This window comes from Balaenoptera physalus (assembly GCF_965194825.1).
Source record: "Balaenoptera physalus genome assembly, chromosome: 1".
NCBI lineage: Eukaryota > Metazoa > Chordata > Mammalia > Artiodactyla > Balaenopteridae > Balaenoptera > Balaenoptera physalus.
Window position 1 is genome coordinate 135,585,147 of NC_138882.1, and position 24,816 is coordinate 135,609,962.

The window sequence follows — 24,816 nt, forward strand, 5'->3', positions numbered from 1 at the left end:
TGGTTAATAGCAAGTCTGAAGGTGACTAAATTATTCCAGCTTGAGTTTTTAGGTATGGAAAAGCTTTAAATTGGAATCAGAAGTACTGGCTCCTAACTGTTTGACATGGCAAATCACATAACTTTCCTGAGCTTCAGTTTCTTCATTTTAAAAATGGGGATAATAATAACTGCCCCACCTATTTCAAGCCTTTGTTTTGGTGTAGATGAAATGAAGTCATGTTTTTGAAGGAAGCCCTTCAGATACTGTAAAGTGTTAAATAATTTTATAATCACTACAAATTTAACATTATGTGTATATAGCATGTTTCAACAGAAAAACTAATAGTTTTTTTTCTTTATCTCATAATCTACAGAATATCCATCCTGTATTTGGGACTGTTTTTTGCATATTATAGATGGAAAACATTCGACCTAGAAACTCTTCTTAAAATCAGGGAGTAAGTGATAGCAAAACCAAAATTAAAATTTGAGACTTCCCATTTTTCAGTTCAGAGGATTATGCTGCCTTTGGAGTACTGTGTTAGACTCTCAGATTATGCTGAGGTAACTTAAGATATAGACAGCCTAATTGTTCAGTTTACATGGGGGAAGAAAAAGTCATCACAGAATTGGGAAAATGAAAATTGCTTTATTTTTGGAATGCATTAAAATCTTTTTTTCTCAATGATATCTTTTTTTTTTTAACTTTTGCTTGTCAAACCCCAAGCTTCTTATTTTTTTTCTACATTCCTCTCTTCCTCCTTTTCTGATTTTTGATAAATGGGTATTGGTATGTGAGTCTAAGTTTTGTTTTTATAGGTTACCATACTACTTCAAAAGATGTAATCAGTTAAATTTAAATTGTTAGAATGCTGTCTTCTTGTAATCATCTTTTTCATGCTACACCAAATATTTAAGGACATAAAAACTGGATCTCAATAAGCATGAAAGAGGAGCTTTGATCATTTACGTAGATTTATGCCATTATTAATCTTCTAAACTTCTGTTGTTTCATATAAGGAAAAATTTTATCAGAAAATGATTTCTTATGTTCTTTGACCAGGGTAACTCTTAGTTGATATTCCCTCTGGACGTAAAATTTTCTTGCTTTTATAAAATAAAAAGTCTAGAAAACTGTCTTCAATGCTGGAAATCATTTTGGATTAAATGACCTCTAAGTATTTAAAAAAGACATTTTTATATTTGGTATACCTTTAATGTTAATGAGCAAATATTGATGCTTTTGAAAAAGTTAACTAAAAAACTAGCCCTTAATTTTCTCCAAAGTCTTTGTTTCTTTCTAACCCAGGTTGATTTATCACCCATTTTTAAAACACTGTTTTGTAAAATATACATGTAATATATCTTACATAGATACACACACCCACTTACATACACATGTACATGTGATGTAATCTTTAATTTCAAGAATTTTGAGTTTCACATTTTTTCTTTTTTTGGTATGTGGTAGTTTAATTATATAGCCTGTTATGTAGATTTATTTATCCATAGAATAACTCATATTTCCTCAAAATATAGCAGATAATAAATAATAAAAAGCTATGAGAATATAGCTTGTGATATGAATGTAAGCAACACTGGAATGTAGAAATCTATAAGTCAATAGTATGATTGCATTTTATGGATTTTGAAACTGAGCTACAGTGAGCTTAAGTAACCCACATATTTGGGATTCAGACTCAAATTCGACTATCTAGCTCTAAAAGTGTCTTTTTCTGTTACACGTATTACTTTTCTGGTATTTAATCCAATTATATTTAGAGGATCAGATGGGATCCAGGCTTACCTGGTTACCCATTCAGGAGGATTTAGTTACCACAGGGCATCGTTTTCTAACTTACAGTAATATCCTACAATATGTACCCAAGAGTGGCATTATATCAACTCTGCTACTCTTACATGTGTTTGGTGGGGGGTGGTGGTGAACCATACAGCAATTACAATTAAATAGTAGGTATTTGAAGTTGCTCAAAATTCCTTTGTATATTATTTTTAAGTGGAAAATACTATTTTAAAGGAAATTATTACAATTTTGGTGAAATAGTAAAATGTTTACATTACTCTTCTTCTAATTAAAAAATTTGTAATCTCTCAGAACTTTAGGTGGTTATTTTTTGCCTTTTCTTTTTACAAATACAGTGCCTTTACTTTCCCGAATTCTGCCTTCTGATGCATGTAAAATATACAAACAAGGTATCAATATCAGGTAAGGTGATTTGATTTTTTTCTGAGTAACAGATAATTGAGATTTAGAGGTAGCTTTTCTTTTTGTAGTAATAGCTTATACTTGGATGTAGTATTTTATAACATGTTGTAATATATTCACAATATTTTATCTCCTTTGAGATACTACAGATAAGGAACCAAAGGCATAAAATCTTGACTAAAACAAAGGTATTACTATTTAACTATAGACTATCTGGAAGGCAAGTAGAGTGAAGTTCATGATATAACACTAAGAAGATTTAAGATGGTCATCTCCCTCTTCCTAGCTTTGTAGGGAATAAGGGACACATAAGGAGGACATAACTATTGTCCTTTTTTCCCTCCATCCCTCTCCAACCCTTCCCTCCCCTGTCTACCCATCCATGCTTCTAGCCATTCATCTGTTCAGTCATCTATCCATTCTAGTGAACACTTTAAGGCTAATTTTAATTTTCTTCTGTTTCCTTTTAAAACTAAGATTGATGTTTGGATCTCACGGGGAATCTATTTATTTTATTTATTTCAGTATTTTATCATTATCTCTTTAGCTTTCTATTAATATAGGTATATTTATAAATTATATATATCTAAGCTATATATAATGCTGGTGAATATGCCAATTTTTAGTATATTCATATCTATTAGTATATTTATATATACATAAAATTTTACATGTCTGTATCTTATAAAAATCCAGAATATTAATTTGAGTATGTAAGGGTCTAGAACTAGTGATGTCTTAAAAGGTTATCTCATATAAACTCTTCGTTTTATAGATTAGAACGTTCTGACAAGTGAAGTGATTTTTATGAGCATATTGCAAATTAATAACTGAGCCAGGACCTCTCTGACTTCCTGTCAGATCTTATCATGTCACAAGGCAGAAATTTTAAAATATCAACTCTTTATGAGATTTATTATTCAATATGTTGAATTATAATGAAGAGATAATCTTTAGATGGAAGTAAGTTCTAGGGTCATTATTCTCCAGCAAAATTCTATTAAGGTAGAAGCTTCTGTGATTTTGTTTTTAAAAATAACCTCCTCAGATGTTTCTGATGATGAAAGTGTTCATGCACATTAAATTCATGGTCATTATAGAAACCTTGGAAAATACAGAAAAGTATAGATGAAAAAACTAGGAAAGGATTTGATAATGATGTAGATTTAATTCAGTAGCCTATTGTTAACAATATATTATGGCTATCAAAAAATTATCAGTCTAAAAATGCTTAATATAGGTGCTTGCCAAAGTTAGTAGATAACTTGGGAGAATAGTATTATCTTCCATATGCTACTTTAAGTAAAGGTTAGTTTTAGTTCTGTTTGATTCTTAAATTTAGGAGAAAAGGAGCTTCTTTCTTTTAAAAAATTGTTTCGCATTTATATATGACTTTTAAAAGTAAATGACATGATGCATATTACCTAATAAATATAGATGATAAAAAAACCACAAAATGGTTAAGATAGAAACATGAGAATAAGAGGCTGAGAGAGAATAATTGTGTCAAAGAATGTAGTTTAAGGGAAGCTATTGCAGTTTAGCAAGACTCTGAAACCTGGGACTTACTAGCAGCCGAGGTTGAGGGAGAAATGTGACAGGTTCAAAGTGCTAGTTATCAAACAAAGTTTACTAGACTAATGGAGAAGCTGCAGTTTAGGGTGTATGGCAAAGGTTTTTTGCATAGATGAAGAATTATTTTAAAGAAAAAGAAGTTTGTTAATATTAAATATAAACTTTCAAATTTAAACATCAGGAGATGATTAGTTCTTTTAAACATCACTTCAAATGAATTTTACTTGTATCTCATGACAGCTATGTGATCATTTAAAGTATATTCTTTGGGAATTCCTTGACGTTCCAGTGGTTAGGACTCCACGCTTTCACTGCCAAGGGCGCGGGTTCGATCCCTGGTCGGGGAACTAAAATTCTGCCAGCCATGTGGACAAAAAAAAAAAAAAAGTATCTTCTTTGTTGTCAAAGAGAAATTAATACTTTAGTAGAAATAGGAAAGTGTGGGCAACTTTATTGTTGAGAATACTAACAAATATTTTCACTGTTAATAATTTTGAGGTTATATATAACCACTAAAATAATCATTGCAAACTTTCTCAGTCAGGCTCTTCCTATTTCGAGTAGGCCCTATTTCCTTTTCACTGTTACTTGGGCATTTTTCAAGTTTTTATCTGAAACAGAACATCTTCTACTCAAATCTTTGCATTTGTATAAAGAATTTTTTGTTCTTCATGGTGAATTACATGGCAAAATTAAAAGTATTTAGGCTTATAAGCTGAAAGCCAAGGACTAGTTAATACATTAAAATATCATTGTGATAAATTATATAAAAATTATATTATAAATTATATCATTATGATAAATTAGATTTAAGGGCTCAAATGTTGCCAGTGTCAGTCTGTCTTTGTCTCTCTGTCTCTCTGTACATCTCTTCTCACTATTTCTACCCCCACCCCTTGCAACCCACTACTACTCTCACCCAGGATGGGCAAGAAGGGAATGGAGGCAAAAGACTGTTCTGACCCTTTTCTTCTTTTTTTGTGGGGTATAGAGTTCCCTGGTAGCTGAAGCTTGGAGTCCAAATAGGCCACGCATGTAAAATGATCTGTTCCTTTTTTGAGACTTCAGTAGCCCACATCTTATAGAGGTAGGGGATAAGCCCCTTTTACTGGCATTATTTTCTCTTACACCACATGTACAAGCAATAACAGGATATGTTTAGTAGTACAGGCACCAGTAGTACAGTAGCAGGCCACTGGAAGTGGACCAGGGGCTAGAATTCAACTGTAAAGCAGCAGGTAGAGTTCACTCATATAGGAGTTGGTGACTTGGTTTTTTTTTAGGACTTCTTATTCGGTTCTGAGGGGTGTGTATATTTTATATGGCTCAGAAGAGAGCTTCTTATACATAGGATAACCATATTTCCCTGTTCACCTCTGTTGTCCTGGTAAAATTATTAACAGTATCACCTTCACTTCTTATTCGGTTCTGAGGGGTGTGTATATTTTATATGGCTCAGAAAAGAGCCTCTTATACATAGGATAACCCTATTTCCCTGTTCACCTCTGTTGTCCTGGTAAAATTATTAACAGTATCACCTTCACCTTTAAAAACTACTAGTTTTGGTGATAAATTATATGTAACCCTAGTTATTCTTTTGATGCAGCATGCGAAATACGTTCCATTTTTCAGCTTTTCCTATAAAGGGAAACCAAAAATGCCCACTCACGTTGCCTTATCTATGGTGAGAACTGAAAAACCTACAAAGTAATGAGTTCTTATATTGCATTAGAAACTCAGTAGCCAGGTGGATCTCTCACAAAGACTTAAAGGAGTTTCCTTGGGCATGATCAGCGTCTCTTAACAGCTGTGAGAACCTATTTCTTAGATTAAGTACTGTGTTTTGAGCAATCAGTCAGAGATATGCTGATGTGGTGATCTCCTACAAAGCCTTGTGCAAGATTGAAGCGCTTCAGGGTACTTGTGAACTTTTCCATTCCATTATTCTCCCAAATTTCAGCAAGTAGTGATTTGTAGATTTTATTTGAGACCAACCCACTGGGTCGACCATGCCAGGTCTTGGTTACAATGAGCACAACAAACATACAAATGTGTGAGTCCATTAATATTTGCCATAGGAACGATCCATAATGTTTTCAGGCTGTGGAGATGCTGGAAAAGAAAATGCTGGGAAAAAGAATACTAATCTGAATCTGGGAAGTCAAGCAGAAAGGCCAAGAATTTAGAGTAAGTTAAATGGTTTATCGAGTTGAAGGATGAAGCAAGGTTTGGTATCAAGCATAAGCATAGATGCAGATCATAAGGACAAGACTGTGGACACACAGTCCTTAGTCTAAGAATGTGGTCCATCCATGGCTATACCTCTCTTATATACAGTTGACCTTTGAACAATACTGTTTTGAACTACTTGGGCCCACTTATACGTAGATCTTTTTCAAGAAATACGTACTACAGTACTACATGATCCAAGGTTGGTTGAATCTGAGGATGTGGGAATGTGCATACGGAGGGCCGACTGTGAAGTTACATGTGGAGGGGATGGGGGTCAGCGCCCCAAACCCTGGTGTTTAAGGGTCAGCTGTACTCTGCTGAGGTAGCAACTTGGTCTTGAAGGTATCACAGAATGTTAGACAGGTCTGGTTTCCTTTTCTGCCCTTCCCCCTTGAAGTAACTTTTATGGAGTAGCCACAGTATAGGAAATGGTAGAGAATAAGGGTACAGTTAGAGAAATGCATCAACAATGGGGAAACAACTTTCTTCTTGCTGGATTAATGAAGTATATATTCAGAAAAATGAAACATAGATAAAATTGAATATATATTTAAATATTCTTTTGGTGTTTTTTAATGAGATATTTTAAATTTAACTTTTATCTATAAATTTGACTTTGAAATATGGTATTAGCATCTTGGCTTGAGTTTAGAAGGAGCAAAACTTGTTTAATTAATATGAAGTTTTATTGAAATTTTATTTGTCAGAATTTCTCATCTTCCATCTTTCACAGGCTTGACACTACTCTCATAGACTTTACTGACATGAAGTGCCAACGAGGGGATTTAAGCTTCATTTTCAATGGGGATGCGGCACCCTCTGAATCTTTTGTAGTATTAGACAATGAACAAAAAGTTTATCAGCGAATACACCATGAGGTGAGCATGTTGTCTTATCAGTATTCCTGTAAATGGTTTAAAAAAGTCTGTGTAGGGACCTCCCCTGTGGTCCAGTGGTTAAGACTCCACCTTCCAATGCAAGGGGTGAGGGTTCGATCCCTGGTTGGGGAACTAAGATCCCATATGCCGCGGGGTGCGGCCAAAAAAAAAAAAGAAGTCTGTGTATGCAACCAAGCCTCGGTGTAATTGTTTTAAAAGGCATAAGGCATAATTGAGATGGTTCATTCCTAAAGCTTTCATTTTCTTACCTCTAGTTTTTTAAAAAAGTTTTATCATCTGTTCTCTATCCTGACTAATCCACTGAGTCTGTTTGCTCTTCATTCACTGATGATCTCCTAGTTAAATAAACTCTAACTTCTCATAGTTCTCATTTGTTGAACCTGTTCTGACCCTGTCCCCATTTATCTTCCTATCTTAGTTTCTTTTATTGTTGTGAACCATCTCTATCTCTTTAATATGAACACCTCTCTTGGCTCTCTGTCTGTACCGTTTTACTTTTCCCAACTCTTTGGCCACCTTTCTTTTCTCCGTCTTTTCACTCTTAAAGTACAAAATTATACCGCTTCTAAACACCATATCTCCATGTTGGAATTGCCTCCACAACGACCTTTGAGAGACCATATTCACCATTATCTTATATCCGTTGTTCCCTGAATGCTTATAAACCAAAGAAAAAGCTTTTCTAGTATCTCTATATATCACTGATAGCCCTACAAATATTTTTAGGTCAATATTTTGTTTTGTCACTGTGGCTTTTATTTTTCACCATTTCCTTTCCTTACGTTTACCACATCTTGTTACCCCCTTCCTCAACATCTCTTAGATTAGACCGTCCTACTGTCAAAGCTGTTGACAAGACCTTCGTTACTTTGTATGTGTACTATTGAAATAAATAGTTTCCTAACTGGCACTGAGCAAGGAAGATTTGGATTCGAAGAGAAGAAAAAAGACATTCCTTGTGGGGGAAACAGGATGAGTAAAGTCAGGGAAGTAGGACTAAGAATGGTTTATTTGGGAAACAGAAAAGCAATCTATCTGACTACAGTGAAGGTTTCTCTTACTGAGCATAGGAACATGGTTTATGGAAGGCCTTAACAGCCAGATAAAATAATTTAGGATCTGTTATAGTCGGTAATAGAGAGTCATAGATTCTTAAACAAGGTATTGATATGATCAAAAAGTAATTTAAATGAATTAATCTTATATATAATAGTTTTTTGACTTTTCCTCCTTCCCTCTCTTCCTCAAACATTTATCAAGGACCTAATAAATGCTAGACACTGCTAGGTGCTATGGATAGTGGCATTGTATTAATAGTATACAGTTTGTCCCTTGGTATCTGCGGGGGATTGATTCTAGGAATCCCCAAGGATACCAAAATCCACAGATGCTCAAGTCCCTTATATAAAATGGTGTAGTATTTGCATATAAGCTACACACATCCTCCCATATACTTTAATTCATCTCTAGATTACTTATAATACTTAATACAATGTAAAGCCTAAGTAAATAGTTGTAAATACAGTGTAAATACCTTGTAAATAGTTGCCTGCATGGCAAATTTAAGTTTCGCTTTTTGGAACTTTCTGGAATATTTTTTTCCCCAAATGTTTTTGATCCCTGGTTGGTTGACTCTGCAGATACGGAACCTGCAGATATGGAGGGCCAACTGTATATCAATTACTATCATATATTAAGCATTAAATGCCAGCATACTGGGACTATAATCTAAATACTTTAAAGCTCTTTTATTAAATCCTTAAAATAACCTGTCTAAATAGTACTGTCTCTATTTTATAGATGAAAAAATTGAGGCTTATAAATGTTAAATGATATCGCTAAGATCACACAGCTAGTATGCAGGATGGATTGGAAAAGGGAGAGAATGGAAGAGGGGAAAATATGTGTTTTTATGGTTATAGGCATACTTCGCTTTATTGCGCTTCACAGATATTGTGTTTTTTACAAATTGAAGGTCTGTGGCAACCCTGTGTTGAGCAAGTCTATTGGTGCCGTTTTTCCAACAGCATTTGCTTACTTTGTGTCTCTGTGTCACATTTTGGTAATTCTCGAAATATTTTGACTCCTCTACCAGCAAACAGATTATGACTTGCTGAAGGTTCAGATGATGGTTAGCATTTTTTAGCAATGAAGTTTTGTGTTTTTTTTTTTTAATTTATTTTTTGGCTGCATTGGGTCTTCGTTGCTGTGTGCGGGCTTTCTCTAGTTGCGGCGAGCCAGGGCTACTCTTTGTTGCTGGTGCTTGGGCTTCTCATTGCAGTGACTTCTCTTGTTGCGGAGTGCGGTCTCTAGGCACACGAGCTTCAGTAGTTGTGGCTCAACGGCTCTAGAGCACAGGCTCAGTAGTTGTGGTTCATGGGCTTAGTTGCTCTGCGGCACGTGGCATCTTCCTGGACCAGGGATCAAACCTGTGTCCCCTACATTGGCAGGCGGATCTTAACCACTGTGCCACCAGGGAAGTTCCAGCAATAAAGTATTTTTAAATTAAGGTATGTACCTTGTTTTTTTAAGCATGATGCTATTGCACACTGAACAGATTACAATACAGAGTAAATGATGGTGGTGCCACTGATAGAATTGGGGCATTTGGAAAAGGAAACAGGTTTGGGGTTTTAGATGACCTTCACATTGAATCTGTTGCTAAAATCAGTGTATTTGTTTCAACCCTCTCTTTATATAGACTTCTCTGAAGTATTTGCTATTATCGGTAACTCAGTTCTTAAAATTTGCATTTCCTTATGACTTGACCTTGATCATTAGATGTTCTTTTCCCATATCTCCTTCTTAACTCTCTTTTGCCTGTTTCCTTTTCTCTGCTCTCTTCTTGAATATTGATATGCGCTTGATGTTGTTCTCATTTTTACAAATTGCCAGAATAATCTCTTCCATTCCCACAGCTCTCCCTACCTCTTATCAGTTGATAGTTCACAAGTATATATTTGTAACTCAGATCTTCTGAGTGGGGACCTATCTATTTAAATGCCTAATGGATATCGTGTGTGTCTCCTAGGTACCTCAAAATTTAGCTTATTTAAGACTTAACTCATTATTTTCCCTTTAAGGTGCCCGTTCTCCCATTTTCTTTCCTTTGGTGATTGACATCATTCTCTGTTCAGCGAGAAAAATTGGAGGTTTTTTTTGACATCTTTTCTTGTATTCTCACGTTTCCTAATTAGAGAACATGTGTGGTTATTCTTGTCTCCCTCATGTCTTATAATTATCCCTTTTTTATTCATGTTGTTATTGCCATAATTTAGATATTCATTATGTCAACTGGACTGTCACAAAAGTCTCATAAATGATCTTCCTGGCCCCCTTCTTGTCTGCTTTTAAATTATTTCACATATTGGAGATAGGTTGAACATTGAAAACAAATTCATGACACTTGTCTTCCTTAAAGACACTTTAAAAGTTCCCTATTGCCTGAAGAATGAAATCCAAGTTCCTTAGCATGCCATGGTTCCTTCTGTGACCTGGCTTTTGTTCACTTTTCCAGCCTTTTTCTTACCCTGTTATCATAGATACCTTCATGCTGAACTCTTTGCAATTTTTTCCAGGCTATTTAGTGTTTCATTCCTTTGTTCATATTGTTTCCAATTCTGGGGATACCCTTCTTCTTGTTCCCTCACCCTGGTGGGGCACCTACTTAGTGTTACTTCCTCATCTGCCAAGTGACCATTGTTTTCTTGATGTTCTCACTAAATCTGGTACCATAGAGCTTCTAATGCTGTTTTTGTCTCTATGGCTTTCTTCTTTTTTTGGGCTAAGCTTCTCAGAGGTTTGGGGTTCTTTTAGTTGTAGTCTCTGGTACCTAATACAGCATCAGTACATTCTAGTTAGAGTTTGGCAGAGTCTTTCTGTAAAGGGAGAGTCAGTATTTTAGATATTTAAATATATTTGCAGGTCATATGGTCTCTGTCACAACTGCTCACCTCTGCTGTTATTAACATAAAAGCTACCATAGACAATATATAAATGAATGAGTATGGCTATATTCTAATAAAATTTTACTTAAAAAACAGATGGTGGACTGGATTTGACTGCTGGCCATAGTCTGCTGACCCTTATTCTAGACTCTCATATATGTACTAAATAATTCGAATTCTTATGTTTTAAATAACAGCAGGATAGCTAACTGGGCAATAGATGAGTTGGAAAGATAGTACTAAAAGAGAAGCCAGAGATTAAGGCTAGTAGTGTAAGTATTAGCTGATGTTATAGTATCAGTGAGATCACCAGTGGTCTGGTATTTAGGGTATATGTGTGTGTATTTTATGTCTAAAAGAATACAGAAATGCTAGATTTTGAGCAATAATCCTCAGGGCAGGGAATACTTGTTTTTTATCCTAATATGTATACATAAGTAATAATTGTTCATTAAATGTTTGTTGAATGAATGTAATTAACAACAGGTCTTTTTCAATGATGTGGTTAGGAGATAGTCTATGATTTATAGAAGAGTTATGTTTCAAAAGTTTATTTGAAATTGGGATGTTTGAAACTTAAGGCAAATTTCTTCATAGGTAGTGTTGTATATAGTGTTGTTCCCAAGCTAGTACATAAAATCCTAATTGATTTGTAATATATTTACATCATGATGGTTAACAGTTCTATACAATCTATGCCAGTCAAAATTTCTCTTTAGGAAATTGTGTTCAGAATTCGTTTGGCTTACCAGGAATACATTTTCACCTGTTACAGCCTTAGCATTAATGTCAAGATTTTCTATCCCTCACTTGTAAGGGTGAAGGAAATGGGCTATATCTGGGTGAAAGTTTGTGGTGACAAATAGAAAATGGGCCTCTTGAGAATCTAGAAATCAGGAGGAAGGGAAAATAGAGCCTCTAGTTATTGTAAACCTTATGGATGGTTCTCATTCTCCAGTCAACTCTCTAGGTTCTGCCTTTTTTCTCCCTCTTTTCTTCGGATTCTGGGGTCCTAAATATCAGAGAATCTCTCTTGGCCTATTATATTTAGAATAGAACCTCGTCTAATACCTACTCATTTACTCTTCTGTACCTGGTCTCTTAGTTTTCTGTCCCTGAAACAAGCACAAAGCTTTCTCTTTTAAAAAATAATTATCGATCAACTATTATATGCCAACACTGGGGAATATGTTGAAGCAAGGCTGCTAATTGAGTTTGGAAATTATGGGTTGATATTTATGGATTCCTTTTCTTTCTATAAGGTGTATAGAGAAGATCCCATGTGGCCTCCTTTCCTTTCTTTCCTTCCTTATCCCCTCTCTCCTTCCCTCCTTCCCTTCCTTCCTTCCACTTAAAACTATTGGGAAAGAAAGGCTCATAGTGGTGGGTCTTTAGATTAAAAAGAACTAAAGTAAGATTCATCTATACTTAAAGAAAACAAAACCTTCTTACCGGCATTTTGTCTCAGACCTGTCTACTTAATTCTTAAAGTAATCTTTTACAATTACTCTGCATACTTTGTACTTCTGTAATAGGTAATCTAGTATTGTTTCCATTACATATCTGGAAGAGTGTGAGTACACTTTTTATGTGTCCTGTATTTTTAGATTCATAATTAGTTATAATTCTAACTTATTTAGTTATATGAAGTTTACACTTCTGTAATTGTTTTTAGAGTAACTAGCACTTCACATTTTTTTAGAATCGGTCCTTTTTGTTTTTTTGAAATCTGTAACGTTTTAATTGTTGACATTTTCATATGTGGCGCTAATAACCTTTGAAAACCTAGATTCTTATATTTACCTTTTGCCCCCACCCCAGGAATCAGAGATGGAAACAGAAGAAGAGGTTGACATTTTAATGAGTAGCGATATTTACTCTGCAACTTTATCAACCAAATCAATTTCTTTCACGCGTGCCCAAACAGGATGGCTTTTTCGGGAAGATAAAACAGTATGTGCAAATCGAGATTTTTACACTTTAAAAATTGTTTGGTATTTAATGTTGCAAAAGTAATGTGATGGAAATGCAGGTAGAAAGAAGTATCTTACTTGTTTTCAAGTAGTTTATTCTCTTCTTCTTGAATCCAAATAGGGAATTATATTGGTTGGTCACAGAGTTGGAAGATATTCTTACAAAAGCCAGGAGAGAAAGTTTAGTTCATTTGAATTTTATGTTGAAAAATATTCTTGTTGTTGGTGGCCTTGTTATTATACAGGGAACAGTGTCTTAATATGGTTCCATTATATTTCTAATGCTTTATTTCTTAGGAAGACCACAAAGAAGGATATACTTTAAAATTCATTTCCCTGGACCTTATTTCTTTCTTCTTTTAGAATTTTAAACTATTACGCAGTATCTGTCCCTCAGTATTCCATATATTTGACTAAAATTAAATAAGCTTACATTTCTACAACACTAATTAAATTAAATCTCCGTGGTGGTTTCCCCATTAGTGAATTGTAAATTCTTTCCATAATTCCCATTTCATCTGTCAACAAGAGGTTATATAATATATAATATTTCAAATATAATATATTCAAAATATATTCAAACAGTTTTTAGTTGGATGTATGAAGAAGCATCTTATAAAATTTTAAAGTCAAGGATAAGTAACACATTCGGTAAGGGCCAAGATTTTAAGAATTCTATTAATCTTTTATTACACACAGTAGAAATGAGTATATCCTCATTAGAAAGACAAAAATAGCCTGTAATAGTCAGGGTTCTTTGAGAAACAAAATCAGTAGGAGTTCTATATCTCTCTGTGTATGTGTATATATCTGCATATAGATGTATATATACCTATAGACAGAAGGAGAGAAAGGTGAGGGAGAGGTTGATCTATTTTAAGGAATTGGCTTGTGTGAATGTAGAGGCTGGTAAGTCTGAAATTTGTAGAGCAGTCTAGCAGGCTGGAAATTCAGGGGAGAATTGATATGGTCTTGAGTTTGAAATCTGCAGGCTAGAATCTCAGGCAGGGTTTCTGTCTTGCAGTCTTGAGGCAGAATTGCTTTTCCTTTGGGAAACCTTAGTCTTTGCTCTTAAGGCCTACATTTGATTGGATATGGCCTTCCCATATTATGGAGGGTAATCTGCTTTACTTCAAGTCTGCTGATGTAAATTTTAATTAATCTAAAAAATGCCTCCGTGGAATTCACTGGTGGTCCAGTGGTTAGGACTCAGTGCTTTCACCACTGTGGCCTGGGTTCAATCCCTCATTGGGGAACTAAGATCCTGCAAGCTGCACAGCACAGCCAAAAAAAAAGAAAAAGCCTTCGTAGCAACATCTAGACTGGTGTTTGCTTGAACAGTTGGACATCATAGTCTAGGCAAACTGACATAAAATTAACCACCACACAGTCTTACACATAAAGCTGAAAAATCTCCCTTGACCACTACTCACAATCCCAGAGTCCTTTGCAGAAGGTTATCCAGCTGTATATCCCCCCAGACCTTTCTTTATGCTTTATGTACATAAATATCTATCTATAATAATATTTAGCTTTAGTTGTTGATAGGTTTATTTTTCATAAAGTGTCATTTTATCTATTGTTTTGCAACTTTTTTTCCCCCAATGTCTTAGAAGTGTTTTCTTTTCAGTAGTATTACTTCATTCTTTTTAGCAACTGCATAGTATTCCATAGTATGGATATATAGTAATTTATTTATCCAGTCTCTTATTTTTGGACATTTAGATGGACACACATTTGTGTCCAGTTTTCTCCCACTATAAATGATGTTATGTTTACTATCCTTTTACATGCCTTTGCATTGTGTTTTATAGATAGCAAGAAATGGAATGGCTGGATTATGGGGAATATACATTTAAATTTTTTTATCGATATGATTTATTTTTAATAAATGCTTTTTCATTATAAGATTTCAAAAATTGATCATTATCACTTGAGTGTTTCCCAACCACAGAAAAATTCTCACTGTGAGATCTAGGTTCATCAGTTTTCCTCTCTAAGCCTATTTGGCAACAAGTAGCATTATAGGATTCCCAATTGTGAGATCCTACATTGCAATCCATTTGTTGGCTTGAAGTCTTATTTGTTTGTACTCTGTTCTTCTGGACAGCATTAGAAGGATCACTTCAAGAGAAGATAAAAATTGAAGCTGCTGTTCATCTAGTGCTACTGCTAAGCAGCTCAAAGCTCTTGAAGAGTGTCTAGGTGATCTTCTTAAATCTTTGACAGGTAAGGAGGGAGTCAGTAATGCTTATGGTTCCCATTTTGTAGGTAGAAACAGGTACAGAATGCCTTGCTTTCTAATGACTGGTAAAGAAGCCACCAAAAGCAAGGTGGAAATGGAAGCAACAATAAACACTTAGTTTTGGAATGCCAGAAAACAACAGCAAGAGGAGAGCAAGTGATCTGCATGCAGGTAGAAATGGGAAGCTTGTTTTCAGTAAGTTACTGATCATGTTTTTTGAGGTAAGGTATTTCAAACTCTGACCACCTGTGGGTCTGAAAAAAGGTGAAGGTTAATGTTGAAGGAGCCCTCTTTTCTTGATGTCCTTTTAATCCATTTGAGTTTCCCTATCCCCAGTCCATAATATAAATACATAATTATATTGATGAGCAAAACTACTTGGTTGTTCTCCCTTTGCTGAAAGAAGCAAGCAACTGTAACTTGAAGTTTGGGCCTGTTAGAGAATATTGGAACAGGTAATTAATTTTAGTTGTACTAGAAAATTTTATGTGACTAAGACTATTTCTTTTTATTCCATTTTTTTCTATCTATAAAATGGGAACATTAATTATCCCTGACCCCTCCTTGTAACTCATGATATTTGACTATTAGCTAAATTAAGTTGTCAGATAGTTTTGTGCTACTTGGGAGTAGATTCAAAAGGAATACTATGTGTTGTTTTTACTTAGACTTAATTCATTTGCAGATTAACTACCATATATCTTGTGTGTTTTAAATTTTCCTTTATAAATTTGAAATGTGTAATTTTATGTATTTTTTAGCTTAATAGAATGTATAAAATAATTTGATAATTTCAAGTACCAGAGGAATACTTTATTTACATCTAAATGTTATATGTTTATGAAGAAACTGTGTATTACTTTGAAACTTTAAAAAAAATCTAAGATAAACTTTATTATTTTGAAATATTTGATTTTGTTTTAGGAAAGGGTAGGAAACTTTTTGGCCGACTTTTATCTGGTGAATGGACTTGTTTTAGAATCAAGAAAAAGAAGAGAACATCTCAGTGAAGAAGATATTCTTCGAAATAAGGCCATTATGGAGAGTTTGAGTAAAGGTGGAAACATAATGGAGCAGAATTTTGAGGTATAACTTTTACTTTTCTTAATTTATAATGTTCTAAAGAGAGAGGAGGTAGACTTCATTCCTGGCATTCAGTGAGTTTATATAAGTATGCTCATAGGTTTTGTTTACCATGTATCACCTTTTATTTTTCTGTGATACGGTCTTAGGTGATTTTTTGTGAACCTGTTCTTGAACTTTGAGTCTTCACTAATAAATAGATTAAAATCGTTTTGTAAGCATGAAACCTGGTGTTAATTTTTAATCCATGTCCCTTTGCATATATTCTTTTTCCTATTTTACCAACTGAAATCTGCTGCTGCTTTGAAGACCTGGCTAAAAATCTACCTACTTTATGAAGTCATTTCTAGCCTATACCTTCCCATAAATTTTTTATTCAGTATGTATTTATTGAAAACATGGTACATGCAAAGAATTGTGTGATAGTAGGAAAAGGGGAGGGAAATCAAGGAAATACATAGCTATATGAGACAAGGTAACTTGGCTCTATAATCTTATTTCCCTAGTAAGATGAATTGGAGGGTTTATTAAATTTATTTTTTATTTTAACAATTTTAGACTTTAAAACCAGAAAAAAATTATTCCCAAATGTTAACATTTTACTACATTTTTTATAGCAGTGTTTTTTAGGATTGGGACCCTTTAGTGGATTATGAATTCAATTTGTGGGCTGTGACCCCCACTTTTTTTTTTTGAAGTAGAATCTAAATTCAGATAATAAGGAAAAACTAGAGCACATAGTATGGGTCCTTATTACTTTATGAAACAATAGTGTCAGGGGTGTATGTTGTGTCTACTTGCATATGTGTGACTGCTGTGTTATAGTGTAAAATGTGAGTCACAGTCAGAAAAAGATGAACGGCTACTATGAGGAGACTTGAATTCCTTGAATGTTTAGCCTCTCCCCTATGGTATTGTGCCAGATTACATTTTCAGGATAGACAAACTTTTCAGAATAGTATGCCAAGTCTCAACTAATTCATGGTGATACTGTGTGTGCCAGCAAAATTATTTTAATGTTTAGAAAGTTTATATATTGAGTGAATCAACCATAGTTTAGTTAAGTGAGTATAGGATGTAAAGTGCTTAAGAATCCACATTGAATGTTTAAGTTAAAATCGTGATCCAGTTTAGTGTGAGCGTGTCCCCTTCCTGCCAGATCCTCTTTGCAGTCCTCATTTTTCTTTTGTCCTCGGGTTAGAGCCTCACTAGACTTTCTTTTCCAGAAGCCTCCTGGGATTTGCTGATCTCTCGATCAGTAGGAGGTAATAGGATGTGATATGCTCAGGAAATAGAAATGGAGATGAATTGAAGAGAGGGAATGATGAGCTTAATCTTTGACAAAGCTGCTACCCTTTCCCATTGTTAACCAGACATAAAGACTATTTCTTTGGACTACATTGTGATTTAAATTTTATAACAGTTCTTTTTAAAAAAGTGATTTTGTTGTGGTGGTGCTTATTGCTACCTTTGTTTAATTTTGGCAGCAAACCATTTTGGGATGAGTACACAAATTTATTTTCTTTAGGGCAGAGATTGTAACTTGATGCACTTGAATTGGTAAAGGGGTCTTTAAATGACATTTTAATCACGTATAGTTTGGCATGTTGAAATTAAAACATAGTTTAATCCCAGATGCCTATATAATAAAACAAAATAATATGAATTAAATAATTAAGCTTCTGACTTCTGATCAGATCAAAGGAAATAGTTCCTGGGCATTGTGTGAAGTATTTTTTCATATATCATCTCATTTAATTTTTAATTATCACAATGACTTAATGAGATAACTATCATTGCCCAATTGTATAGAAAGGAAAATGAGGTTTAAAAAAATTAATATATCTGAAGTCACAAAGCTATAAGTAGCAAAGATGGGTTTTGATTCTTGGACCTTTACCCCAAGTTCTTCTTGTTCTTGGTCTAAGTATATTGCTTCCCAGATTGCCTTTGTTAAAGTCTCTTCTTTTTTTTTTTTTAAAGATTTTTGATTGATTGATTGATTACTATGTTGGGTCTTCGTTTCTGTGCTAGGGCTTTCTCTAGTTGCGGCGAGCGGGGGCCACTCTTCATCGCGGTGCCCGGGCCTCTCACTATCGTGGCCTCTCTTGTTGCGGAGCACAGGCTCCAGACGCGCAGGCTCAGTAGTTGTGGCTCACGGGCCTAGTTGCTCCGCGGCATGTGGGATCTTCCCAGACCAGGGCTCGAACCCGTGTCCCCTGCATTGGCAGGCAGATTCTCAACCACTGCGCCACCAGGGAAGCCCAAAGTCTCTTCTTTGTGTGTATCCAGATTTTCAACATGTCTTAGCAATTCTTTCAAAGAAGTTGTAAAAGGACAGAGAGAACCTTGCTATTGGTAAATGTAGTAAAAATCAGTATTGTGGTGTTTTTTTCAATGATGCATATAGATCATATTAGTAAAAAGCATGTTTTTGGCTTTGGAACATTATTGAAAATTTCAAGAACCTAGAAAATATGTATGACTATTATGATTGTTTTCAAAAGACATGAAAATATTATATATATATATATATATTTTTTGGCCATGTTGTGTGGCTTGTGGGATCTTAGTTCCCCGACCAGGGATTGAACCTGCACCCTTGGCAGTGAAAGCATGGAATCCTAACTACTGGACCACCAGGGTTTTCCCGAAAATATTATATTTTAAAGCCACATTTTAATAGAATTTCAGTTCTTAAAAATGTATGTCCTTTTCAGAATGAATTTATGTTCTTTATTCTAAATGAATAGCTTTTGAGTTTCCTTTTTTTTTTCAGACAAATATTTGTTTTAATTTCTATAAGAAATAGCTTATAGGTAACACTTAGAAGTAATTATTTGCCTTTTAACTAGTTTTGCCATGCCTACTCCTTCTTTCCCCTCTCCTTTCCAGACAGTTCTAATATTTAGTATATATATTTGACAATATTTTTTATAGTAAAATTTAACTGCTCAGAAATTCTTAAGTTATGGATACTTGCTCCTCCACTTTTGGTGCTTTTTTCCACTTTGTTCTAACCAATTATTGTTGGAGGGGGGAGTAATGCCCCATTTATACCTTAGACAGTCATTGATAAAAGCATTAATTGTATGTCAGCTATATATACAGAATATTGAGTTAAACTCTATTAGTGATTATGTATTTTTTTAATATATAAAATCAAAATAAGAATATATAGATATAAAATACATGAATGTGTTAAACTTCCAGAAACCTTTGCCATATAAAATATTAGAATTCAGCAAATCTAGCAATAAATCAAAACTATTTCTTATATGCTTCAAAGCATTAAAAGTTTGCATTTAATTATGTAGGAAAGGTTTGATGTCATTTTAGTTACAGAGCCTACTGACTTAGGGAAATAAACTTAGAAAGCCATCTGGTGTCCTGTGGCAGCCTTCATGTCTTCCTGTTTCATTAGATAGTTATGGGAACAGTATAGTGGGAACACTGATGGGTTCAGCTGTGAGTATCAGTATATAACAAAGGATCAATTAGAATAAACATAAACTAAGAGAGACCTTGTTAAAATATAATAACTGATATTCATAATGATGAAGTAAATTGCTCAGTGGAAGGTTAAATTAGATTCATTACAGTCTCTACTAAGATGGGGAATGTATAATGTATAGTTTAGAAAGAATTCTACTGGAAATAGTAGAAACTGCTTAGAGAATTTTATTACCTGAAAAAATATACTTATATGACATGCCGCATTATCTAATCATGCCAGGAAAATAAGTCTTTACTATGATAATATATATATGATTTATATATATATATATATATATATATATATATATATATATATATATATATATAAACACATCAGTTATAGCCAAATGTATATACAGGTATTAAATATATATAGGTATTAAATAGACTGGAAGCAAGAGTAGACAAATTTTAAGCAGTGTTCTGAAAGAGAAATTGACCATGATCTGCTTAGTTAGATAGAGATTTGGGTGGAGGTGTGATTAACCTTTGCTATGGTTCTGGGTTGGAGCATCAGTGGTAAATTTTTTCAGTCATTTCTGCTGTTTGTTACAGCTTCTATTAGCTTGCCTGCCTTCTGCAGGATCACAAGACACTGTTTTACCTAATGTTTTGCCACAATATTTATGACAGTCACTACCTATTAAGCCCATTTGTCATTCTATTAATAGCCATTGCCACATGCCATACTATTGTGTGTAGTATCACATTTTATGTATCATATTTAGTATTGGTTATGATATAATTTTGGCTGATTATAACAGTAACTTAAACAAGACAGGAGTTTATTTTTCTCTCATGGAAAAATCTGAGTTTATATGGTTTCTTTGCTCTGTGAGTTAATCTCAGACCTAGCCTTTTTTTTTTTTTGGTCTTATTTCTCTACCATTTCTAGGATCTGGCCCTCATTCATATGGTATACGATGTTTTATTACCTGTTTAGCATTCCAGCCATTAGGAATGATAATTCCTAATAGTAATTAAGAAAGAGAGGACATGCCTGTTCTGTTTGAGTACCCAATCAGAAGTTGCATACATCACTGCTCAAATCCCATTGGTTAGAACTTAGGTATAACTAATTTAGCTAGCTGTAAAGATATCTAGAAGTCTTTAATCTAGGAAGTCATGTGTCCAGCCAAAAATTGGTAGGGAGGTTCTTTTACAACAAAGAACAGGAGATAGATTATTGATTGAGTAGACAATCAAATTGATTTAGTATTCTCTAATGTCTCATTGTTAGATACATACCTGATGCTTCAGTTACCACATAAACACTAGTAACTGTTACCCAATATATACCTTCAATTCTGACTTGTCTTTTAATCACCAGATCTATAGTATTTTGCCTACCTCCACTTGGATAAACATAGGTATCTAAGATTTAGTATGTTTAAATCTGATCAGTTTTTTCATTCTTCTTATTTTCTGTCCTGAGTGGTAACACCATTATCTACTACCATTACCCAAACCAGCAATCTGAAATTTGTCCTTGGACTTCTTAGCTTTCCTTACCTCTGTGTCTAATCGATTACAAAATCCTAAAGATCTCGTGAATCTATTTCTCTTCTTCCATTTTGAAATAGCTTATCATTTCTCATTTGGATTACTGAGATAACTTCCTAACTTACTCACTGCTACCAGAATGACCTCTCTGAAATAGATTGAACTATGTAAAGCCTCAATAACTAAAATGTATAGAATATTTACTATGTGTCAGGCACTATTTTAAGTATTTTATGTTAACAAGCCAGTTTTATCCTTACAATGACCCTCTGAGGTTATGTAGTTGACTAAACTGAGACAAAAGAGGTTAAATAATTTGTCCAAAGTCAGCTAGTAATTGGCAAAGCCAGGATTTGGTCAGTCTGGCTCCAACGTTTGTGTTCTAAAACATTATATTGCTCAAAATATTTGTCCATTGCTTTCTGAGTAAAATACAATCTACTTAGTGCACAGAACCCTTTCAAACTGCTTTTTCTCTTCTGTGTCTTGCCCTCTTACCTTGTATCTTGCTATTTTTCCTTCATGTATGCTACACATGAAGGGAAAAATAGCACCACACTTGTAGTTTCCCAGTACAGCATGCTTTTTCTCACCATTGTACTTTCCTCAATGTCCTTCATTTGGTTATTTTGTTCTCTTTCTTTTAGACTTCTCCACCAGGAACCACCATTGCTGGCACATCTTTTTGGCTACCCCAGTCTGGGTCAGAGAAACCTCTTATCAGTGCTTTTATGCCATCCTCTTGATCCTTCTATCATAGCACACCCATCCTGGATTATAATTATCTACTTCCTGTGTGTCTCTTTGTAAACTTCTCAAGGGCAGAACGTCATCTTTCATATTGCCTGATGCTCAAAAACTGTTAGTTTCCTTTCTTCCCCTATTCTTCTGTTGCTACTCAGAGGTCATCAATGATTTCTAACCAACAAAATCTATGGTCTTTTTTTCAGGCTTCTTTCCCTTTAAAGTCTTTGTTATGATATTGAAACAGTCTTCACTTCCATGATACTTGTCTTGCATCTTGTCATGATACTTGATACTTGTATCTTGTCATGATACTTGATACTTGTATCTTGTCATGATACTTGATACTTGATGCTCTGGTTTTTTCTTTTCCCTTATTGATTAATATCTGGCTCCCTTCTGTCCTCTCCGCCCTCCCCTCTGGCAAATCTGTGTAGTTTTTAGGACTCAGTCATCAGTCCTCTGTTTTATTACTTTTCATTTAGTCAGAGAATTCTTAAATCATTATCTCTAAATATGATTTCTCTCCTTTTCTTTTTGTAACTGCCCTCTAGGAACTCCCCAGTATAAAATAGTTACTATTATTTACTGAATCCTTTATACTGTGCTAGGCACTAAGCTTTTCCATATACTATCTCCTTGAATTCTTAACTATGAGTTGGGTGGTCATATTCCCATTTTGCAGGTGAGTTAAATTGACAATAATATAAATAACATGCCCCAATTCACACAACTACCAGGTAGTGGAGCTGGGTGGGATTCCAACTCATTTTTGTGTCTTCAAAATCCTTGATTTTAACAACTCTAATATGCTGCCTATTAACATCTTAAACTCATTATATCCAAAACTATACTTCTCTGAACGGGACCCTCTCCCAGTGTTACTATTCATTTTGTTATTTATGTGTCTTTCACTTATTGCCCTTTTGCTCTACAGTTTGTGTTGTTGGTTTCTCCTTAGCAATTTTCGATTTCTACTGCCACTCCCTTAGTTCTTTATTGCCAATTCATCCTATAGTGATCCAAGCTCTTGGTTAACAAAGATGAGGTGTAAGTTTTAAATCTGATATGACCTTTACCACTGTTGTTGATCTCCCTTTTGAACTTTCCTCCCTAGTTCAAATCAATCTAGTGTTTTCACTGTTAATTCTCTCTGTCCAAAATATTCTTTTTGTTTTCTTTTCATTTAAATTTGAGCCTCAATCCCCTAGTCTCGATTTACTGTCTATAGAAAACTGCTTTCTTTTCTGAACCCCTGTATTACTCAGTTTTTTGTAAGCTCATTTGATCTTTAATCATTTAATACTTTGTATTCCTGATTAACTATTCATGTTTATATGTGTTTCTTCTTTCCAACTTTGAATTGTAAACTCTGTGAAGTCAGGATTAGTTTTTATACTTCTCTGTAGTTCCCACGTTCAGCATCTAGCGTAATGCCAGGCACATTTTAGATGATTAAAACATCGAATGGGGTTTCCCTGGCGGCGCAGTGGTTAAGAATCCGCCTGACAGTGCAGGGGACACAGGTTCCAGCCCTGGTCTGGGAAGATCTCACATGCCACGGAGCAACTAAGCCTGTGCCCCACAACTACTGAGCCTGCACTCTAGAGCCCACGTGCCACAACTACTGAAGCCCATGCTCCACAACAAGAGAAGCCACCGCAGTGAGAGCCCGCACACAACAACGAAGAGTAGCCCCTGCTCGCCACAACTAGAGAAAAGCTGGTGCGCAGCAACGAAGACCCAACGCAGCCAAAAATAAATAAATTAAAAACAAAACAAAACAAACAAACAAAAAAGACATTGAATGAATGGATTTTACTACTTTGACACTTTTCTTTTCATTTGAGGTTTTAAAAATGATAATAAATATTATTGATGGAGCTTAAATCACCATGGAAGTATCTCAGAATAACCTCTTAAAGCATTATATTGAAGAGATTAAGTAGATTATAGTTTATTGTATGTTTTAATTTTATATTTTAAAAAATATAATTTTCTTTTCTCCCTCCCTCTTGGTCTCTGTCTCTGCTTCTCTGTCTCCCCCTCTCTGTTTGTTATTTTTTGGCAGCCGATTCGAAGACAGTCCCTTACCCCTCCTCCTCAGAACACTATTACATGGGAAGAATATATATCTTCTGAAAATGGAAAGTAAGTGTTGTTTTGTTTGTTTATATAGTCTTTGGTTTTTAGAAAAGACAATTTGTAAAAACATGAATATTTAGGCGTAAAATGTTTTTTACAGAGAATTATTAATATAGTTTCATCTGGAGCAGTTCTTTTTCCTTTTAAAAATATGGATGAAGCATGATGAGGGAGAAACATCCCCAGTTACATTCTCTTTTTGAATAAGTTGTAGAGCCTTCTTTTTACATCCCTCTTGCCAATTTATATACACCAAAAAACCTATAGGACATTGTTCTAAGGAAATATGAGGACTAGCCCAGTGCAGTTGCTTATTTGAGTTTTTGCACTGTATGATGAACTTTATATTCTGTTATTATCCAGAGTCTTTTGCAAGGTATGTAAGGCTACTCATTGTTTATCTACTTTTTGCCTTTCCAAGTTCATCTCCTGTCGTCATCTCTTTGTTTCAGCCTGTGTCAGACTACTTCTTACTATCCTTACCCAAGACGTTTGCTTAATGTTATATTGCTAATACTTAGTAGAGTACCTAGTACATAGTTTTTGTATCCAGTAAATGCTTATTGAATAAAAGAATGATGAATGAATGGTTTATTTTGAATGAATAAATAAATAAGAATTTTTTTCTAGCTGACCATGTCAAAGAAAATACAGTCCTTTGTAGAAAATATTCTTTTGGTGGAGAATAAAATATTACCTACCCTCATGCTTAGTAAGAAGTTGTCTTTTTTTTTTTGTTTATGTTGAAAGGCTTATTGTTATAC

At 34.5% G+C, this 24,816-nt stretch overlaps 1 protein-coding gene across 3 annotated transcripts in view; it reads left to right on the forward strand.

Annotated features, from left to right (window-relative positions):
- ANKRD13C (ankyrin repeat domain 13C) overlaps positions 1-24,816 on the forward strand; it is an 82,119-nt gene that overhangs the window by 43,167 nt on the left and 14,136 nt on the right. For all 3 annotated transcript variants that reach the window (XM_082420503.1, XM_082420502.1, XM_082420504.1), the window contains exons 6-10: positions 2,142-2,208; positions 6,749-6,893; positions 12,683-12,814; positions 16,004-16,165; positions 23,979-24,058. In XM_082420503.1, coding sequence (XP_082276629.1) covers positions 2,142-2,208; positions 6,749-6,893; positions 12,683-12,814; positions 16,004-16,165; positions 23,979-24,058 — 586 coding nt within the window. The remainder of the gene's footprint in view (positions 1-2,141; positions 2,209-6,748; positions 6,894-12,682; positions 12,815-16,003; positions 16,166-23,978; positions 24,059-24,816) is intronic.